Source organism: Oreochromis aureus, linkage group 23 (genome assembly GCF_013358895.1).
Source record: "Oreochromis aureus strain Israel breed Guangdong linkage group 23, ZZ_aureus, whole genome shotgun sequence".
Taxonomy (NCBI): Eukaryota; Metazoa; Chordata; class Actinopteri; order Cichliformes; family Cichlidae; genus Oreochromis; species Oreochromis aureus.
Genome location: NC_052963.1, coordinates 3,485,345 through 3,506,984, shown reverse-complemented (window position 1 = coordinate 3,506,984; position 21,640 = coordinate 3,485,345). Strand labels below are relative to the sequence as shown.

Genomic DNA, 21,640 nt, shown 5'->3' with positions numbered 1-21,640 from the left:
GTTATGCTAACCTCCCCATGCCACACAGGGTTGATAGTGTTGGATATGATGGAGGAGCGTCTCTCCTGGCCATGGTGGGTAAACTTAGGGAGGCCGCTCCTCTTCCCGGGCTGGATCGACATTTTCAGGTAGGGGTCCGGGTTGAAGAACATCCCTTTCTTTAGGTTCACTGCTCGGAAGTCTGAATTGGAATACTTCATGAGTATTTTTGTATTCATTCTCCAGCACATTTCCACTGACTCATTCATCTCACCTGACAGGGTGAAGCTGACAAGTTTCCGACAGTGCTCATACTCTGACTGCTCCTCCACCTGGCCTTCACCCCTCACCTGATAACAAAAAAAAAAGAAAAACAAAAGAAAATGAACATGTTTTCAGCCCTGACTCTAACAGATAAAAGTTGAACCAGGAAGACTTAAGTGGGGTGGAGTTAAGACTGTTTCTCACATCTCTTCTCATGAGAGAGCTTAGTGCCATTTACCTCACTACAATTACCCCTCATTGAATCTCACTGTTTAAATACAGTTTATGGCTTACCAAAGCCATAAACTGTCCAAAATATATTATTCTTTTCACAAAGCTCCATGTATTAATGGTTGAATTTATTAACCATTATTTTATCAGGTAGAGTCAGTAAGAGTGAAAAAATAATTTTGTAAGCTCTTGGACTCTTGAACAGTTCCTTGTGTAACCTGGATTTGCTTATCCATCCATTTCTTCCTCTTCTCCAATTCTGAGTCGTGGCATGGCTGGAGCCTATCCTAGCTGTCTTAGGGCAAGAGTTGGGGTACCCCTGGACCTGTCCAGGGTGTACTAACACATAGAGACAGACAACCATTCATACTCCGATTCACACCTATGGGCATTATAGAATTACCAATTAACTTAACCCCACTAACTGCATGTCTTTGGACGGTGTGAGGAAGCCAGAGTACGCAGAGAGATCCCATACAAACACAGGGAGAACACGCAAACTCCACAGAGAAAGGCCCTGGCTGTGAGGCAACAGTGCTGACCACTGCGAGATTGTAGAACACTGGTCAACTGTTCAGCAGGTCAAGTTAAAGGCAATGTCAGACATCACAAAGGAAAGTCCTACAACACAAAGCACAAGCAACAAAAAAGGCTAAAAAAAATGCCTGGAGTCCTTTTTTAATCACTAGTGACTAAAAAATTCTCATTAGCACCTTTCCACGCACTGAGCACATACTGCTTTGCCTTTACAGTATGGCCCAGATAAACCCCTGTGGGGTTTGCAAATTCACACTGTACAAGCTCTATCGTAAGACATTGTTAGATCCCAGGAGGTTTGGACTCTACATTAAACTTTTCTATAGCATTGAAGGTCTCAGTGAGCACCATGGCCTCTATCATCTGTAAATGAGCTCGTCCCTCGGCTAATGTGAGCAATCAGGGTAGAAGTGCCTTAGTCAGGAAGCTGCGTGTTAGGGTACCTGGGTCGTCGACCCAGTGTTTGTGTTTTTGGTTCTTTGAGTCTTGTTAATTTATTTGATTCTCTGTGTATTTTATATTTCTTTGCCCAGTATGATTTTACTCCTGAGTTTATTCTCTATTTCTAGTCTTGGTTTGCCTTTGTGATTCCTCCCCTGTTAGGTCAGTCTTGTTTTCATGTGCATCTGTCTGTTCCCTTAGTCAGTCTGCGTCTCTGCGTACTTCCTGTTTTACTTTGATAGTCTTCCGTCGGTGTGCGCCAGGTTCTGTTTTGCGTCTCCCCGGTCTCATCTGTTTAAGTAGGGTCAGCTGTGTTTCCTTTCTGGTTCTTGTTCCCTTGTTTAACCCTTGTATTTATTGTCTGTGTTTTCCTCTGTTCAGTGTTGTGTGTTTCTAGTTTAGTTTCTAGCGTTCCCCAGTTTATTTTCTGTATTGACTCATGCCAGCAATAAAGCTGAGGTTTTTGAGTTTGAGTTCGCATGCTGGAGTCTGCATTTGGGTCCTCCATTCCTGCCTGCCGCACACAGACCATGACACGAAAAACCTGACAGTTGGCACTCTGACAGTGCTCCGGCGTTGCTCTGAGGATAACCTTCCAATGAGACAACCATTTCTGCAGCACTCCAACAATTATGCCTGTCTGGTAGAGTGGCCTGACAAAAGCCACTCCTCAGTAAATTATAAAGAACAGCCTGCCTGGAGTTTACCAAAAGGCACCTGTCAGGCAACCTATCAGATAATGACAAAACAAAATTCTCTAGTCAGATGAAACAAAGATTTAAGTCTTTGAGGGTCATGTCTGGAGCATTGCTCATTGCCTGGCCAATACAATCCCTAAAGTGCATGGGGGTGGTAGCATCATCCTTTAGGATTGGTACCCGGGCTAGTCTTCCCAGTTCCTGAGGAAAAAAATGAATCTAGCAACACAGAAACATCTTTGATCACGTTTTAAGCTGAGGAGCTCAAGGTTATATTTATATAACCTTGAGCTCAAGGTTATATTTATATAACCTTGAGCTAATTTAAATTTATTAACATTAACAAATCCTTCACACCTTTGAACTTCATTTTCACAATTCTATAATCTCACTTCTAGTATTATTCCTAACTATTGCCAAGAAGAAGGTCATCACTCTGAATTGGAAACCAAAAAACAAGCTACATATTGAGTTGTGAGCAGTGGAATTATCTTCTAACATAGCTCATATAACTAAGGGAAAATATCTGCTTCCCTCAATAGTTAATACTGCTGAATTAGATGGTCTTCAACTATGAATAAATAACTTGGTGAAACTGATTCCCAAAACACATCATGGTAACATGCATCATTAATTTTTGAAGTTCTGCTAATATAATTCATATTTTTTCTAAGTTGAATCATTCTCTAAAGACTACTAGAGATTGCACTGCCATTAAAACCATCTACTATTACAAATGTCTTACTAGGTAAATATATGAATGTGTGTTATGTATGTACTGTATATATGTAAATATGTATATTATTTGTAAGAGTTTGAGTATAAAAGGTATTTATGGATATGTGTTGTTCTGTGCAAGCATACACATATGCAACATGAGACAGGAAATTCTATTCTAATCCCCCCACAGTCCAGTGACGTGCATGATGGTTAACTGGCCAAAGAAATGCATGTGAGATAAAGGCATGTAGTATAAAACCATTTCAGTAGTACGAGAAGGACATTGCTATATTTCTATAGTCTTTCCGTATATTTTAGAGCATGGATGTGACAAATTATGAAATCCAGTTCTGTGCTTAATCATTTGCCTAATCACTTACATCTGTTACATGTTATAGAAAAATCAAACTTGATAATAAAAAAAAATAACAACTCAGTTTTCCTTTAATATAGCTGGTGTGTTTTTCTTTCCTCTTATGGAAGAGATCGGCATAGTGTGATATAGGTGTGCGTTTAAGTTTTAAGGAGTTTGTAGAGCTGAGCTGCCTTTTATTTTGAAAGGTTTTCTCATGTCTGATATATTAGACGGCCAAGTAAACGCCTGTATTTTGGTCAAGTTTTGGCTTGTCCTCACTGTGATGCTAATTTAAACTCCTTTATTTATTGTCAGATATAAAATATATACATTTGTAACAAATTGCAGCTGCTTGGGCCCACACCTGGACAGAGTATAAAACAATGACTGGAAGAAAAGAAGGTGGGACACAGACAACTATACATACTGGTACTGCAGGATTCTTGACGGTGATACAAGGTGTTGTTGCTCTTAATGCTCCACTTATACCATGATAATATTTAAAGCAGATCTTCGTCTCGGCTGTGAAGAGAGCAAACACAACACTCTACCTTTATGATCATAATTCCATATATTAAAAAAAACATTTTTAAGAGTTATGTAACTTAGTAAAATATCTGCCAGCAACAGAAAGCATTGATTCCAAAATCATTGAACACCTTATTTAAATAAAATTGAGACATAAATCTGTTACTACATTATATTACATACTGTGCAAAAGTCTTGAGTTATCCCTCACAATTCTATATGAATTTGCTAGAAAAATAGGAAATGTAGTGATTTATGCAAAAATACATTAAATTCAGTATGTAAAGGAAAAAACACAGTCTTTTCAATTTTCAATGTAAGTCAATATTTTGTATGAGCACGCTGAACACAGACAAGCATTTTTGTCATTTCTTTAAGCAGTCTTCACAAATAGCTCTCCAGGCTCGTTGAAAGACATTCCAGTGCTCTTCTTTGAATGTTGGCTGCTTTTTGTTGCATTCTCTGTCAAGATGATCCCATACTGCTTCAGTAAAGTTCTGAGGAGGCCAATCCTGTCACGACTGGGGCAGCAGTCATGTGATGAATAAATGAGGACCCAAGATGCAGACGGTGATGGAGATGCGAGTGGAGGTTTATTTACAGTGAAGATAACAGAAGTGAGGGCAGGACTGAACATAAACCTAAACTGGGTGAAACTAACGAACAAACCTGGAACATAAGGTCAGCGGGAGAAACTCAGGGATGGCAGATGAGGACAGCAGAACAGGGAGACGTAGAGAAACATAGGGAATGAACACAGACGACGCAACGAGGAACTGAGGGAAACACACACCATAAATACACAGAGGGACACTGGGAAATCACACACAGGTGGGAGACACAGCTGGACCTGATTAACCTGACAAGACAGGGGAACACTAACACCAGGGACCAACAGAGGGAGCACAAACCCAGTATCTAAAAACCCAAAACACAAACCATCCCAAAACAGCCCACAAATAATAATGAAAATAATAACAATAAATACACAAACACAAAATCACTGAGTCGTGGACTCAGGATCATGACAAATCCATGAGTAATAGTGTTCCACTATGTGTTTTTCTATCCAGGTATACTTATACTGCGATGCCAGTGTTTGGGCAAGGCCAGTGTTTCACATTGTCATGTCAAAATGTTAAGCTGTTTCCAATTAAATAAACTATCCATATGGTTTTGCATGGCAGATCAAAATCTGACCACACTTTTCTGTGCTTATAATGCCATCAATTCTGACAAGATCCCTAACAGCACTGGCTGAAATTGTTATTTAGATGCCAGAAGAGAACAGATGTTGTCGCGACCTCCTGAAAATACTTTTAGGATTTAATCCACCATATACACTCCCAGTCAAACACCTTCTCATTTAATGTCTTTTTCTTTATTTTCATGACTATTTACATTGTAGATTCTCACTGAAGGTATCAAAACTATGAATGAACACATATGGAACTGAATCATTCTAGGGTTTACCTTCCAATATAAAGTGCCTTGAGGCAACTGTTGTTGTGATTTGGAGCTGTATAAATAAATTGGATTGAACTGAATTGAATTGTGTATATCTGCTACTGGAACTCTGTGTGGCCTTTAAATGGACTCTAATCTGAGGTACTGTTAACTTGCAATTTCTAAGGCTGGTGACTTGGATGAAAATATCTTCAGCAGCAGAGGGGACTCTTGGTTTTCCTTTCCTGAGACGGTCCTCATTTGAGCCATAGCACTTGATGGTTTTTGCAACTGCACTTGGGGACACATTTAAAGTTTTAGCAATTTTCCAGACTGACTGTCCTTCAGTTCCTAAAGTAATGATGGACTGTTATTTCTCTTTAATTTGCTGATTGGTTGGTTGATCAGGTTGAAGAATTTATTAATGAAACTACAACATAACATCCAGAACGCCTCTCATCTCTGCAGTAATGGGTCATGTCTTCCACCACTTGGAGGCACTGGAACATGTTCAATGCCACAAAATCGTAAAGATGCTACATGAAATTTCATAACAGTAAAGTGGGCGTCTACTGGATAATATTTACCAAATCTGTGAATCGCACTTCTATGTTCACTTATTCTCTGTTTCAACTTCCATGTGGTTTTGCCAATATATGCAAGACCCCAAGGGCAATGTATCTTATATATATAACATGGGTAGATGAATATCACACTTCTAATCTAACACTGTGGTTTAAAAAAGTATGTAGTTTTACTAGTGTTGTGACATTGGCTCTAGATTTCAATATGCTAGATTTTAAAATGGCATGGAAGTGGGTTGATGACTTTTTAAAAACTATTTAAAAGCTAAGTATTTGAAGCTAAAAAATAACAGCAATTATATACTATATGTTTAAATTTTGTAAAATTAAATTAAATTTTAAAATTAAATTATTTTTTTAAAAATACAAATAGAAATTTGATCATTTGAGACTGGAGTAAACCAGGTCTTTAACCCTCTCAGGCTCAAATTAAGTTTTTGTTGCTAATGCACAACCAAGTCCTGCAGTGGTACTTCTGAGTAAAAAAAACTCATAAAATATGTATGTGGGGCAATCAGGTTGTTAGTTTTTAACTGTTGCAAATCAGCAACGCCTGCCTTGAAAGGGTTAAATCTGTCCCACATTTGTCATGGTCCTGAGTCTGATGACTCGGTGTTTTGTGTTTCTTTATATTATTCTATGTTCTTGTTTATTCTGTTATGTCTTTTGTTTAGGTTTGCTATGTGTTAGAGTTTTGTCTTATGCCTGCCTATGTTCCCTCTGTCTGTCCATGGTGTCACTGTGTCTGCTCGTGAGTCTGTCTGTTAAGTTCAGTGTCTTGTCTGGTCCTCTGTGTCTGTTAGTTTCCTGTTTTATTCTGAAGGTCCTTGTCTCATGTGAGTGTTCACAGCCTTACGTCTGTGTCTTGTCAGCTGTGATTTCTCCCAGGTGTGTTCCCCTCCTGTCTCCCATCCCTTGATTACTGCTGTGTGTATTTAAGCCCTGTGTGTTCTCCTGCCTGTTGCTGGTTCGTCTGCGTTATATGGTGTTTTGTTCTCTGGCCTGCGTTATCTCCCTGCATCTCTGTTCTGGTTTCAGGTTAGTTTTCCCAGTTTAGGTTTGTCAGTTCTGTTCTCGGCACCCTCGCTCCTTTTTTCGTTGTTTGTCATCCACTTCAATAAAGCTCACTCTCATCTGAAGCAGTGCTTGCATTTTGGGTCCTTTAATAATTTCACACAGCTCGCCTTGCGAGCCTTGACAACATTACTAATTCACGTTTATTTTGATGGTAAGAAAGATGAATGAATGAATGAATATCTATCTATCTTGAAACATATTTAATACATGAAGCTAAAATTTCACAGTAACCACCATATATGTTCAAACTTTGTACCATAACATTTCATGCAAATCAGATCTGAGGTGGAATCATCCATTGATATGACCGTCCTTTGCATCTCCAACTCAGAAACGGAGACTGAGACTTTAATGCACTTGTTCAAGCCCCACACAGACTGCGGCAGTGTGCCAAAGGTAAGACAAGTATGTACACCCAGTGAAGCCTGGCCTCCACAGCAATAATATCATTAGGTTTTTTTCAACAAACTCAACAAAGCTATACAGCATTGACGGGAAGTATTCATCGCATAAATAAAGGATAATTTGTAATTAACAAGAACACAAGACACTCACGCTCCATAAAATAGGGTCCTGGCTCCAGTCTCCACACAATCTGTCCTCTCTGGGTGCCGTTCACACCACGGTTCTTGGATTCCCACACATTGGCCACACAGGTCTCATCTGTGAAACATTTATATGTAAATATACATAAATATGTTTAAGTAAATACACATTCCTAAATGTGTTCTTTACCTCTGCACAGATGCTTACAGACATGGAAGGATGCCAACAGTTATTGATACAAGAAGAACACACAAACCTAAGTTTTTAAACAGTGAAATTACAATTCACACAACTACTGCTTGCCACACTTAATTTTCTATTTGTTTTTTTTATTGTTATATTACTTCAATATCTTACATTTTATGTATTTACCTTTTTATTCTCTGAATTTGTCAAATTTTAGTACATAAAGATCTTTTGTAGTAACATGTTTCCATATCATTGGTCCACATCATTGGTTTATTTTAAGTGTTTTTCTTCTTCATTGTCTGTCTGGTGTATAACATTGTTATTAATGCACAATTTGCACAGTTAAGCAGCATGATTTATTATTGAAGAATGTAATAAACGGTTTAAAGTGCCTTTATTATTAGTTTTTGACAGTCTCCATTAAACGGTTCTCAAATTTAACTTAATATCAAAGTTTCTCTTAGCTTTCAACTAGTTGGTTAGTCCATTTTTTCCTCATTAAGTTAAGAAATTGGTTGCCCTGAACATCCATAAAAGCCATTTATTTACAGGCAGCGTCTACTAGTTCAAATCTGATGATGCTCCAGTTAAGTTCTGAATTGGCCTTTTCCTGCTCCTATTTTTAAGCATATTAAAGGACAAAAATGAGGGATTTGTATTAGCAGTGTCATCCTCTGAATGTTTTATCACACTGTGAGACATGTTTTTATTCTTCAGGACTGAGCTGACTGATCTGCACACAGTTTTACTTATTTTACTAAAATTCACCATCTCATATTTACCTCAACTTGATCTTGTTACTGAATGCTCCTCTCTGCCCTAAGTCCTCTATAATAATAATTAAAAGAGCTAAATTGTCATGGTCCTGAGTGCGTGGACTCAGTGATTTTGGGTTTGGTGTATTTGTTGTTATTATTATTATTATTCTCATTATTATTTGTGGACTGTTTTGGGATGATTTGTGTTTTGGGATTTTTGGATTCTGGCTTTCTGGGTTGGTGCTCCCTCTGTTGGTCCCTGGTGTTAGTGTTTCCCCTGTCTCATCAGGTTAATCAGGTCCAGCTGTGTCTCCCACCTGTGTGTGATTTCCCAGTGTCCCTCTGTGTATTTATAGTGTGTGTCTGCCTGTGTTCCTTGTCGTGTTGTCTGTGTTACTCTGTGTTCATCTCCTGGAAACGGTCTGTGAACCTTTCTGTGAATCCACTGTGTGCTCTCCCTGCTGTCCTCCCTTCATGTTCAGGTTTACCGTTCTATAGTTTAGTTTCTCCCAGTTTAGTTTATCCTAAGTTCTGTTTTTGCTATCCCCACTTTGTGTTCTGTCATTTATAATAAACCACCCTTGCATCTCAGTAAGTGCTGCATTCGAGTCCTCTTTCCCACACATCACACGGCTGCTGCCCCAGCCGTGACATAAATAATCAGGGAAAATCTTGATGTTGATTTGAATGAGCCCTTGGACATATAAATGTCACCACATGCAGTTGGATCATCACGTAGGAGCCAGAAGGCAAAAGGAGGATGAGACTCGATATCAGGTTAGTTGTGAGCCACAGGGTATATCTTCTTTGGGGGTTTTTTCCTTTTTTAAGTTTATAGGTGTTGTTGTTGCTTTGCTCACTAATTTTAGGTTTTTCCTGCTCCTAAAAAGCCTTCGGGAGATGAAGAATGATTGGTCTGCCTATAGTTTGGGCAATAAGTCTGTATTACCTCGCTTGTGTATTTTTAATTTTTTAAATTTAATTAGCCAATTTTACAATGAATCTTACATTTCTGACAAACACAAAAATCATATGATATATGATATTGATCTCTGATATTCACTGTAAAAACGATAACTAGTAATTGTTGATTTGATTAAAGTTTTCAAATTAAACTGACTTAGAAATAAAACTTTCCATTTACAACCTAAAAAAGCTTGTCTGCCCAACAAATTTCTTCCATTGTTGTCCTAACTAAGATTTTCTAGCGAGCATAACAAAGATTATCAACTTTTGAGTAGATTTTTTGAGTCGAGTTGGGAACCAGTGGGAAACCCCGTACATGACTGGCACATGTGGTCTGAACAAGTTTGAACTAGACCAAACGAGCCTGAGCAGACTGTGTGATAGTTAGTGGTTTGTCGATGTGTTCTGGACTGAAAACCTGCTAAGAAAATTTGAACATACGTGGCCAAAGTTGGATGAAAATTACAATTTTTCGACCGTTACGGATTTTACCTGGTCTGAAGTTGGAGTGTATTATTTGACCATTTTTTTTGGGACCGGTGCGGGAGCTGCCGACCATTTGCCCTAGCAGGTAAGCAAACAACATCTGTTATTAGGATTTTCTACAAGCGCCTAGGCTGCATCCTCCTGAGGACCCAGCAGGGTGGAACGAGTAAAGCACTGAAAAAAAGCCAAACAATAACATATTTAAGTCATCTAAAGCTAGCGAAGGACCGCGCGGGTGTGGGTTGAAAATGATATGCCAGGAGTTCGCTGTTCTCGCCAGCTCGAGCCTTGAATCCCCAGCTAGCTATCGAAGCTGGTGGTAACAGACGTCTCCGAAAACGTAGAAGCATTTTTGCAAAAATGTGTTGTCTTAATAAACTGAGCAGATATTTGAAATTTACACAGCTACATTCTCGCTTGAAAATATCTTAAAAGTTTACTTTGGGAGGGAGTCCGATCCGTAACTTTTTTTTTCTCGTTTTTTTTCTACATTATATTGAAATGTTTCATTATTGCAAACATTTTCTCTCAGGCGGAGAGAGGTCCTGGAGTGTCAGCCTATGGTATCTGAGGTCCAGGAGAGATGACCTGCGCTGTTTTCCTCTGAGGAGGTAAGACTGTCTTAATTTATTTATAATTTAATTATTATTCAAATTGGGCATGATTTATACTAGATTGACTATATTGAAGTAGTACAGTATTTGCTGGGGTAATGCATTGGCCAACTTTATTATCTTGTGCTACCACTCCAGTCAAGGCCCTTGCCAGTGGTATATTGAAATCCTTACCCTCAACATTTCTGCCACTACAAGAAAAGAGTCCCCATGCTAAATTGAAATTGTGAAACAGAAAGGCAATCTCATAATTTTGACTTAGCATGTTTTTTTTCTTTTTGTGCTAGAAATAGGATTTCTATAGACTGAGACGGTTAGGGAAAGAATACTAAGGCAGGTCACAGAATCTGATTGGTCACAGATTTTGGTGCAACTTAGAACATAATATGTATTTTCATATTGATACTGGGTTTTGTGGAGGGTATTTCTATTCCTGTGCAAAAGACGTATTCATGAGAGATTTTTGAAGTAGGTTTTGCTGTTGATAACACAATCAGGCATATAACATGGTGCAGACTGTACAACACAGCTACCCAGGAATTTTCTGTGCTGAATAAATGACAATATTTTGGTGAATGTATTGTTTAGATATCTGAAAAATTTCATCGGATCACAAGCAAAGACCTCCTGGGGACCTTCAATGCATCCCTTGACAAATTTGTGCCTGGCCTGCTGAAACTGTACTGGTCTAAGAAGGGAGCTCTTGGTGAGGAGATGGAAGACCTCCTGGATAAACTTGATGAACAGGTGAGTGAAGTGCTCCTTTATCTGACATTTTTAGAAGAGAGTATACTTTTCTCATAACAGAAACTGAAAAAGATGTTGGCTTCAAACAAAACACATCAGTGGACATGTCAGTAAAAATGAATGTCATCAGTCATTGCTTTGTTCTTATTTGGCAGTATTTTTTCAGTTCAGTTCAGTTCAGTTCATTTTTATTTCAAACATTTCAAACATGTGTCTTCGCAATCATTATAAAATATCATTTCATTATTTGTTTGAAAAGGAGTAGGCAGAAGTATTTACTTATTTGTCCCTACCCCCTCAAGTTTTACCTCTCATTCATTTAATTTTCTTTTAGTCTTAAATTAAACAATCAACATATGAAACAAAAGTTAAAAAAAAAAAAAAAGCAAAACAAAATAAAACGTAAATAAATCAAAAACAAGAAATAAGCAAGCCCCACCACAGTATAGTTTCTTTCATATGAAAAATACAGAATGAGTATATTTGCAGATACACAAGTTATGGAAAAACAAACAAACCAAAAAAAACAAACAAAAAACCCAAAAAGAACCACAACACCATTTCCAGCGACATTACCGTCCTGGGTTAACCCCGTTTTCTTCATTCTTATAGTTATTTAAAATTAGGTTTTTATATTTTATTTTAAACTGATTTATGTTTTTACTTTCCTTTATTTCTTCTGTTAGACTGTTCCATAATTTAACTCCTGCAATTGAGATAGACATAGTTCTTAAAGTTGTTCTAGCACTTTGTATTTTTAAATTCCATTTCCCTCTTAAGTTATACCCACCTTCTCTTTCTATGAACAATTTACAGATTTCTTTTGGAAGCAATTTATTTCTTACTTTATACATTATTTGCGCTGTTTTAAACTCCACCAAGTCTTGGAATTTAATAGCTTTCATTTTGACAAAGAGTGCATTTGTATGGTCCCTGTACCCCACATTATTTATTAATCTAATGGCCCTTTTCTGTATTATAGTTATTGTTTGTGTGTTACTTTTGTATGTGTTTCCCCAGACCTCTACACAGTAGCTCATATACGGCAGTAGTAAAGCACAGTATAAAATGTGCAGTGCTTTCTGATCCAACATATGCTTTGCTTTCCCCAGGACGGCAATGCCCCGTGCCAATTTCCCCCGAACATAAGTAATGTGTGGCTTCCAACAGAGCTTATTTAATTTGTAAAAAGAAAGTAAAATTGTTAACATGGTGTTGTTGTTGTTGGGGTTTTTTTGTAAGTTTTGCGTGTTGCTGGGTCTGACCTGTGCTTTATTTTCATTACTATGAGAGTTCTGATTTTGCATTGTGTATAGTACACCATGTTACTACACTAATTGAAATTCTTGTTTTCCACTGAAAACTCTTTAGACATCCAACATTGTGTCCAACGGCCACTGAGAGGCCTGCCCATTTTCCTCAAGAGAAGATGCAACAGAAGTTTTCCTGAAGTGCTTAGTAAGTACAAAAAAGTAATGCAAGTAAAACTAATTGCTATGAGATGTTTTCAAAGGATGGGTTTATCCAAAATGGAAATGTACACTTCCTCAGTGCAGTCCAGATAATTTTATAGTGGGGATTGCAGTTGTCATAACTCTCTCCTTTTTTTCTGCTGAGCAGCAGCTGGGCATTGTTAGTGGTTGTTCCATAGCAGAAAATATTTTTGTACAAAACTCACAAGGTGGCATTAATTAAAGGAAAATAAGCTTTTTCTTCTTAAAACCTCAATGAGTCAAACGACCAGCATGGTATAGAGGTTAAAGTTTAAAATCTTTAGAAATTTGTTTTGTCTTTAGTTTTTCTTAGCTTTCAATAATTCATATTTTACTTTTCTTCAGGACACTGACATTTTGGAACCAGTGTTGAACGGTGCATCAGTTGGAAGGGGACATCGTGCTACATAACATTCCAGATCTCTCTACTGCCCTGGCATACCTCTTTCGCCTTCTGTATGCCCTCAATATTGATTATCCAAAGCAAATGAGTTTTACCTTTGAAGCAATTGCCATCTTGTTTTGACCTGGTCAGACAATATGAAGGTGAAGTGGATAAATCATTATTTTAGTCAGATGAATCTGTATTGTTGAGAATATATGGTGAAAATGTGTCTTGTAGTATTTTAAAAGATTTGTTATAGTGTTAGTTTCCTCTTCATTGATGGTAACATTTCTAATAACTTTTAACTTCCATCGTTCATCATAGTAAGCCCATGTAAAATGTCAATGTCTGGGTACATAGGCAATCGTTTGTGGCACTACCCTATTTAATGTGCAATAGTTATGTTCAGCTTTTACAAGACGGTCAGGGTGTGTGTGTGGGTGAATTATTAAGTTGCTTTTCTTTTTTGGTTCTGGACTCTAAGAATTTTAACTTCTCTGCTGGGGTGCTCAAAGCACCCAAAAGAAACTGGCAACACGTTTTTGTTTGTTTGTTATTTCTTTTCTTTCTTTCTTTTCTTTTTTGTTTTTTTTTTTTTTAACAGAAATTCACCCTACTACCCATGACATTCTGAAATGTACTGAAAAGACTGTTGAACAAAATAAATAAGCTTTTAGATAACATTGAATTGTGCTTTGTTTTATTCTACAGGGAGTGCAGAATTATTAGGCAAATGAGTATTTTGTCCACATCATCCTCTTCATGCATGTTGTCTCACTCCAAGCTGTATAGGCTCGAAAGCCCACTACCAATTAAGCATATTAGGTGATGTGCATCTCTGTAATGAGAAGGGGTGTGGTCTAATGACATCAACACCCTATATCAGGTGTGCATAATTATTAGGCAACTTCCTTTCCTTTGGCAAAATGGGTCAAAAGAAGGACTTGACAGGCTCAGAAAAGTCAAAAATAGTGAGATATCTTGCAGAGGGATGCAGCAGTCTTAAAATTGCAAAGCTTCTGAAGCGTGATCATCGAACAATCAAGCGTTCATTCAAAATAGTCAACAGGGTCGCAAGAAGCGTGTGGAAAAAAACCAAGGCGCAAAATAACTGCCCATGAACTGAGAAAAGTCAAGCGTGCAGCTGCCAAGATGCCACTTGCCACCAGTTTGGCCATATTTCAGAGCTGCAACATCACTGGAGTGCCCAAAAGCACAAGGTGTGCAATACTCAGAGACATGGCCAAGGTAAGAAAGGCTGAAAGACGACCACCACTGAACAAGACACACAAGCTGAAACGTCAAGACTGGGCCAAGAAATATCTCAAGACTGATTTTTCTAAGGTTTTATGGACTGATGAAATGAGAGTGAGTCTTGATGGGCCAGATGGATGGGCCCGTGGCTGGATTGGTAAAGGGCAGAGAGCTCCAGTCCGACTCAGGCGCCAGCAAGGTGGAGGTGGAGTACTGGTTTGGGCTGGTATCATCAAAGATGAGCTTGTGGGGCCTTTTCGGGTTGAGGATGGAGTCAAGCTCAACTCCCAGTCCTACTGCCAGTTTCTGGAAGACACCACCTTCAAGCAGTGGTACAGGAAGAAGTCTGCATCCTTCAAGAAAACATGATTTTCATGCAGGACAATGCTCCATCACACGCGTCCAAGTACTCCACAGCGTGGCTGGCAAGAAAGGGTATAAAAGAAGAAAAACTAATGACATGGCCTCCTTGTTCACCTGATCTGAACCCCATTGAGAACCTGTGGTCCATCATCAAATGTGAGATTTACAAGAAGACCCGTATGAAAAGAACATCGAGGGAGCAGTTTACCCTGCCCGGGATAGGGTTACCGGGGCCCCGCCCTGGAGCCAGGCCCGGGAGGGTGCCCGAGCGGCGTCTGGTGGCCGGGCCTTAGTCCATGGGGCCCGGCCGGGCACAGCTCGAAGAGGAGACATGGGCCCATCCTCCGCAGAGGCCCACCACCCGCAGGAGGCGCCATAGGGGTCGGGTGCATTGTGTGTCGGCGGCCAGGCCAGGAGCGGAGGCCCTGGACCGATTCCGGCTGCCAAGACTGGCAATAGGGACATGGAATGTCACCTCTCTGGTGGGGAAGGAGCCTGAGTTAGTGCGTGAGGTTGAGAAGTACCGGCTAGATATAGTCGGGCTCACCTCTCGCATGGCTTGGGCTCTGGAACTAGTCTCCTGGAGAGGGCTGGACTCTGTCTCAGTCTGGAGTCGCCCCTGGTGAAAGGCGGCGGGCTGGGGTGGGTATTCTGATATCCCCGGCTTGCTGCCGATGCGTTGGGGTTTTTCCCGTGGATGAGAGGGTTTGTTCCCTGCGCCTCAGGGTCAGGAACGGGTCCTGATTGTCATCTGCGCTTATGCGCCGAGTGGCAGTTCAGAGTACCCAGCCTTCTTAGAGTCCCTGGGGGTGCTGGAAGGTGCCCCACCTGGAGACTCTGTTGTCCTGCTGGGAGACTTCAATGCTCACGTGGGTAACGACAGCGAGACCTGGAGGGGCGTGATTGGGAGGAACGGCCTCCCTGATCTGAACCCGAGTGGTGTTTTGTTATTGGACTTCTGTGCAAATCACAGTTTGGCCATAACGAACACCTTGTTCGAACATAAGAGTGTCCATAAGTGCACGTGGCACCAGGATGCTCTAGGCCGCAGGTCGATGATCGATTTTGTAATCGTATCACCAGACCTGCGACCATATGTTCTGGACACTCGGGTAAAGAGAGGGGCTGAGCTGTCAACTGATCACCACCTGGTGTTGAGTTGGATCAGGTGGCGGGGAGGACGCTGGACAGACCCGGTGCACCTAAACGCGTGAGTGAGGGTGTGCTGGGAACGCGTCTAGCAGAGGCCCCAGTCCGCGAGATCTTCAACGCACACCTCCGGCAGAGCTTCAACAACATTCCGAGGGAGACTGGGGACATTGAGTCCGAATGGACCATGTTCAGCGTCTCCATTGCCGGCTTGCTGCATTGAGCTGCGGCCGCAAGGTGGTTGGTGCCTGCCGTGGTGGGAATCCCGAACCAAATGGTGGACACCAGAGGTGAAGGGAGCCACCAGGCTGAAGAAGGAGTCCTATCGGGCTTGGTTAGCCTGTGGGACTCCAGAGGCAGCTGACAGGTATCGACAGGCCAAGCGGAATGCGGCTCGGACAGTGGCTGAAGCAAAAACTCGGGTGTGGGAGGAGTTCGGAGGCCATGGAAAAAGACTTTCGGACTGCCTCGAAGAGATTCTGGCAAACCGTCAGGCGTCTCAGGAGGGGAAAGCGGTGCTCTACCTGCACTGTGTATAGTGCTGGCGGTGCGCTGCTGGCGTCGACTGAGAAAAATTGTCAGACGGTGGAAGGAATACTTGAGGACCTCCTTAATCCCACTGACACGTCTTCGAGGAGGAAGCAGAGTCTGGGGATGAGGGAATGACCCGCCAATTTCTGGGGTCGAGGTCACTGAGGCAGTTAAACAACTCCTCGGTGGCAGAGCCCCTGGTGTTGATGAGGTCCGCCCGAGTTCCTGAAGGCTCTGGACGTTGTAGGGCTGTCCTGGTTGACACGCCTCTACAGTGTTGCGTGGAGATCAGGGCAGTACCCTGGACTGGCAGACCGGGGTGGTGGTCCCCATCTTTAAGAAGGGAGACCGGAGGGTGTGTTCCAACTACAGGGGATCACACTCCTCAGCCTCCCTGGGAAAGTCTATGCCAGGGTGCTGGAAAGGAGAGTTCGTCCGTTAGTCGAACCTCGGATACAGGAGGAACAATGCGGTTTTCGTCCTGGTCGCGGAACACTGGACCAGCTCTTTATCCTCTCAAGGATACTTGAGGGTGCATGGGAGTTTGCCCAACCAGTCTACATGTGTTTTGTGGACTTGGAGAAGGCATTCGACCGTGTCCCTCGGGTGTCCTGTGGGAGGTGTTGCGGGAGTATGGGGTGTCTGGCCCATTGCTACGGGCCATTCGATCCCTATACAACCGTTGTAAGAGTTTGGTTCGCATTGCCGGAATAAGTCGGACTCGTTTCCGGTGGGTGATGGGCTCCGCCAGGCTGCCCTTTATCACCGATTCTGTTCATAATTTTTATGGACAGGATTTCTAGGCGCAGCCAAGTGGCGGAGGGCTTTCACTTGGTGGCCTCAGAATCTCATCTCTGCTTTTGCGGATGATGTGGTTCTGTTGGCTTCATCGGTGAGGGCCTCCAGCTCGCACTGGAACAGTTCGCAGCCGAGTGTGAAGCAGCGGGAATGAGGATCAGCACCTCCAAATCTGAGGCCATGGTTCTCAGCCGGAAAAGGGTGGAGTGCCCACTCCGGGTCGGGGATGAGTTCCTGCCCCAAGTGGAGGAGTTTAAGTATCTCGGGGTCTTGTTCGCGAGTGATGGGAGAAGGGCCGGAGATCGACAGACGGATTGGTGCTGCGGCTGCAGTGATGCGGACGCTGCACCGGTCCGTCGTGGTGAAGAGGGAGCTGAGTGTAAAAGCGAAGCTCTCAATTTACCGGGTCGATCTCGTCCCGACCCTCACCTATGGCCACGAGCTGTGGGTAGTGACCGAAAAGAACGAGATCGCGGATACAAGCGACAGAAATGAGCTTCCTCCGAAGGGTGGCTGGCCTCTCCCTTAGAGATAGGGTGAGAGGTTCGGCTATCCGGGAGGGGCTCAGAGTAGAGCCGCTGCTCCTCCACATTGAAAGGAGCCAGTTGAGGTGGTTCGGGCATCTGACAAGGATGCCCCCTGGGCGCCTCCTGGGTGAGGTGTTCCGGGCATGTCCCACCGGGAGGAGGCCCCGGGGCAGACCCAGGATGCGCTGGAGAGATTACATCTCTCGGCTGGCCTGGGAACGCCTTGGTGTTCCCCCGGATGAGCTGGAGGAGGTGGCTGGGGAGAGGGAGGTCTGGGCTTCTCTGCTTAGGCTGCTGCCCCCGCGACCCGATCTCGGATAAAGCGGATGAGGATGGATGGATGGATGGATGGAAAACAGTACACCTCTCTGAACAGTGTCTGGGAGGCTGTGGTTGCTGCTGCACGCAATGTTGATGGTGAACAGATCAAAACACTGACAGAATCCATGGATGGCAGGCTTTTGAGTGTCCTTGCAAAGAAAGGTGGCTATATTGGTCGCTGATTTGTTTTTGTTTTGTTTTTGAATGTCAGAAATGTCAGAAGTATATTTGTGAATGTGGAGATGTTATATTGGTTTCACTGGTAAAAATAAATAATTGAAATGGGTATATATTTGTTTTTTGTTAAGTTGCCTAATAATTATGCACAGTAATAGTCACCTGCACACACAGATATCCCCCTAAAATAGCTAAAACTAAAAACAAACTAAAAACTACTTCCAAAAACATTCAGCTTTGATATTAATGAGTTTTTTGGGTTCATTGAGAACATGGTTGTTGTTCAATAATAAAATTATTCCTCAAAAATACAACTTGCCTAATAATTCTGCACTCCCTGTATATCTATTTATTGAGTGTTTTTTCAAGTATAATAACAGCATACATTTTCCTTTGTTTATATAGGTAAATTTTCAACTCACTGGAGTAAGAATTGTATGATTACTCAACAAGAATATCTGTGTTTGGTGAAGGCAGAAATACATGACATTGAAACCAGAATTTCTTCGTTAGACTTCCAGGATTATCCTTTTTCTTTTTTACAGTGTATCCTATAGATTTCCTCCCTGATCGGGTCTGGACTGAGATACAGCGCAGCACATCTCAGATGGGCAGATGGGCCTCTCTCCAAACATTAGGATACTCGTGGGGAATGCTTCGGTGTACCAGCTAAAATGGCCAATGACCACTAGGCTGTCACTCCCAGTGAATCTGGTTGAACTAGTAAACACACCCTGATATATTACCCACACTACGTTTTTCAGGCATTGCTTCAGTCATTTAATTCTTGCTGTCCTGTTATTTATATTTTTTTCCAGCTGGTGCAGAGGACCCATAATTTTGAAGAAATGACAATAGAAGGTTATCCTATTGTATTCTATTCTGTTTGCTCTCTGTGCTTGGCCTCTGTCTAAGGCTGGCACCTTTAAACTTTCCACAAACTTCTTCACAAACAGAGCGGTCACATTCTTCTACCATCAATCAGGTTCAGTGGTGCCCTTCTATCACCAGCAGAGATTCTTCCCCGTCACCTGATCCATGCAGCGTCTAAAGCTCACCTCCTGCAACAGGCATTAGGCCAGTTGGGCATTATAAACTAAAACCTTTACACATCAGGAACCCAGCAGTGCCTCGATTTATGTAACACTTTCTATGTACCTCTGGACTGACATGCAGCGCCCTGGGTTCTTTTCCCTGTAACAACAATCAATATTAATATACCAAAAACATCCTTTAGCTTCTAATAACATACTTAATAATCCCCCCCAAAAACAAGAGGAAAAAAAGTGCAATATTATGTTATTTATTTACCAAAAGTAGGCAACACAAAAGAAAATATGTATTTGGTCCTCCTTAGAGCAATGATTTAGGCAAAGAGTGTCATCAGTAAAACAAAACAAGATTAATGCTCCAATGCAACTCCTTGTAAACCAGGATTATTCTACCAATAACTGGTAAACCTTTGGCTAACATAGGAGTTGATTCCCAGTTTTTGTTCAACAGACCACAAAACAACCCACCTATTCAGCACCCTGTTGGTAATAAATCAACTGAGCAGAACTATTACTTCAGTATTAAACACATTTACATTCGTGTGTCCAGGTGAACATGTATATGTAAAGAGCTGGGTATATTCAACTAAACTAGCCGTTACAAGCGTGCGCAGACAATGCTCAATTACGATGGGTGTTAACGAGCATGTATGCTAGTGTGCAGCCCTAGAGCAGGTTTACCAACAGACTCTCAACAGAAGTGCTGACTCACAGTCAACATTTCTTTGTTGTTGCTAGAGGTCCTAAAAATTGTGTTGTTGTCATTTGGCAGTAAAGAAGGAAACAACTGAAAAATGTTTGCACAAAACCTAAAAAACTTGCTTTTAGCAGAAAACTCAGTCGAGCTCTGCATCGACAAAGAATACATCAACTATGCTTTGGCGGAAAAAAAACACTAAAACAGTCCAACTATGCATCAAAATAAAAGCAGCACTAGGCTCCCTAAACTGAGAGGCTACTGTGAGGTCTGTCCCCAACAGAATTTCAGAGTCTCTCAGAAGCTTTAGTAGCTAGTACCCGTGTATATCCAACAGTTTACTTCAGTCTCCAGCCACCTTGGCCTCGCTGCTCCCCTCCCCCTCCTCTCTTGGCTCTTCCCATCAGACCAACCACTCGAGAATTGAGAAATGTAAGGTCTCTTATTTTTGACTAATCTTCGGCAAATCTTCAATACCTTCTTCACTCAGTTTAAGGCCACATCCTCCGCCGAGACTGCCTACCTCCCTGTCTTGAAACCCTACCAGTTTGCCTACAGAGCATATTGGTTCACAGAGGATGTGACCACCATCATCCTTCACAGCTGTGTGAGGATGCTCTTCATGGACTACAGTTTAGTATTCAACACCTTAATCCCAGACATCCTTATCACCAAACTGGACCACTGTCATCGTCAAATGTGCTGATGATGCCACTATGGTTGGGCTAATTTCTGACGGAGATGAGACGGCATACACGGTGGAGGTAGAGAATTTAAAACATAACAACTTATGGACTTGGCACAGACAGGTCCACTCCCCTCTCATTATAAATGGAGAACGGCTGGCCTCTGCCACCCTGAGGCTATTGCCAGCTCATCCTGTCTCAGGAAAAGCAGGACAATCACAGGTGACCCCTTGCACCCTACCCACCACTTGACTCACTGCCCTCTGGTCAGCACCTCAGGTCAATGAGGTCCCACTCCCGCCTCAAACACACCCCACCCACCAATCTGAGCCATGGTCTGAGTAACCCTCAGGTCACTCTAGAGCTGAGCGATATATCGAGTTTTTTAAAAATATCGATATATTTTTATACGAGATATAAGATGTGACAATATCCTTTATATCGATATAGTCTATGTTACGTTATAATTATAGTTGCGGAGCCGCAAGTTTGCCTCTCTTTCGTCCACTTTTGTCTTTACGCAACGTTACTCGACCTCGCCTCTCCTTCACTGAACACAACTCCCCCTCCTCCCCCATCGCTTCACCTGCAGGCAGCGACAAGATGATCACGGCAAATCTCCGTTAATGAGTTACTGCGCATCGCCCCGTGCGTGGGGCTGGACGGCGTCAACGTGTTAACGAGCTAACCATGCTAACGAGCTAGCCACGCTAACGCCATGCACGGCCTGAAATCCTTTCATTTTCTCAAAAGTTGACTGCGTGCCTTTTGTATGAATTCTGGTTGTGCTTGATGACTGCGAACCGATTTTATGTGATACACAGCGCTCAGCAATCTGTCAAAAAATGTTTTAGTTCGACTTTGGTAAGCTACGGAGCTGCACCGCTTGATGGATTGTCGGAGCATTACGGCTACCGAGGAGCCTCACGGAGTAATAAGTACTGTGCTTCAATGTAATATTACCGTATTGTGTGTGTGTATAAGGACCATAAATGGCACCTGTTCAGAGACATGGTTACGAAGCGGATTTCAAACTCCAGG

General features: G+C 41.9%; 1 protein-coding gene and 1 long non-coding RNA gene across 3 annotated transcripts in view; one reads left to right on the top strand and one right to left on the bottom strand.

Annotated features, from left to right (window-relative positions):
* Nucleotides 1-21,640, bottom strand: part of hecw2b (HECT, C2 and WW domain containing E3 ubiquitin protein ligase 2b) — a 109,798-nt gene that overhangs the window by 68,156 nt on the left and 20,002 nt on the right. Inside the window, exons 3-6 of one of the 2 annotated variants that reach the window (XM_039607450.1) lie at nucleotides 7,416-7,523; nucleotides 3,653-3,747; nucleotides 254-329; nucleotides 12-181 (exon numbers count right to left, since the gene is read on the bottom strand). In XM_039607450.1, coding sequence (XP_039463384.1) covers nucleotides 12-181; nucleotides 254-329; nucleotides 3,653-3,747; nucleotides 7,416-7,523 — 449 coding nt within the window. Of the gene's footprint in view, nucleotides 1-11; nucleotides 182-253; nucleotides 330-3,652; nucleotides 3,748-7,415; nucleotides 7,524-21,640 lie in introns of those variants that run through there. The other variant, XM_031752050.2, reaches the window with a different exon arrangement.
* LOC120436438 lies at nucleotides 9,847-11,193 on the top strand. The gene is made up of 3 exons (XR_005610422.1): nucleotides 9,847-9,890; nucleotides 10,338-10,416; nucleotides 11,008-11,193. It is a non-coding gene; the product is annotated as an uncharacterized LOC120436438 (long non-coding RNA).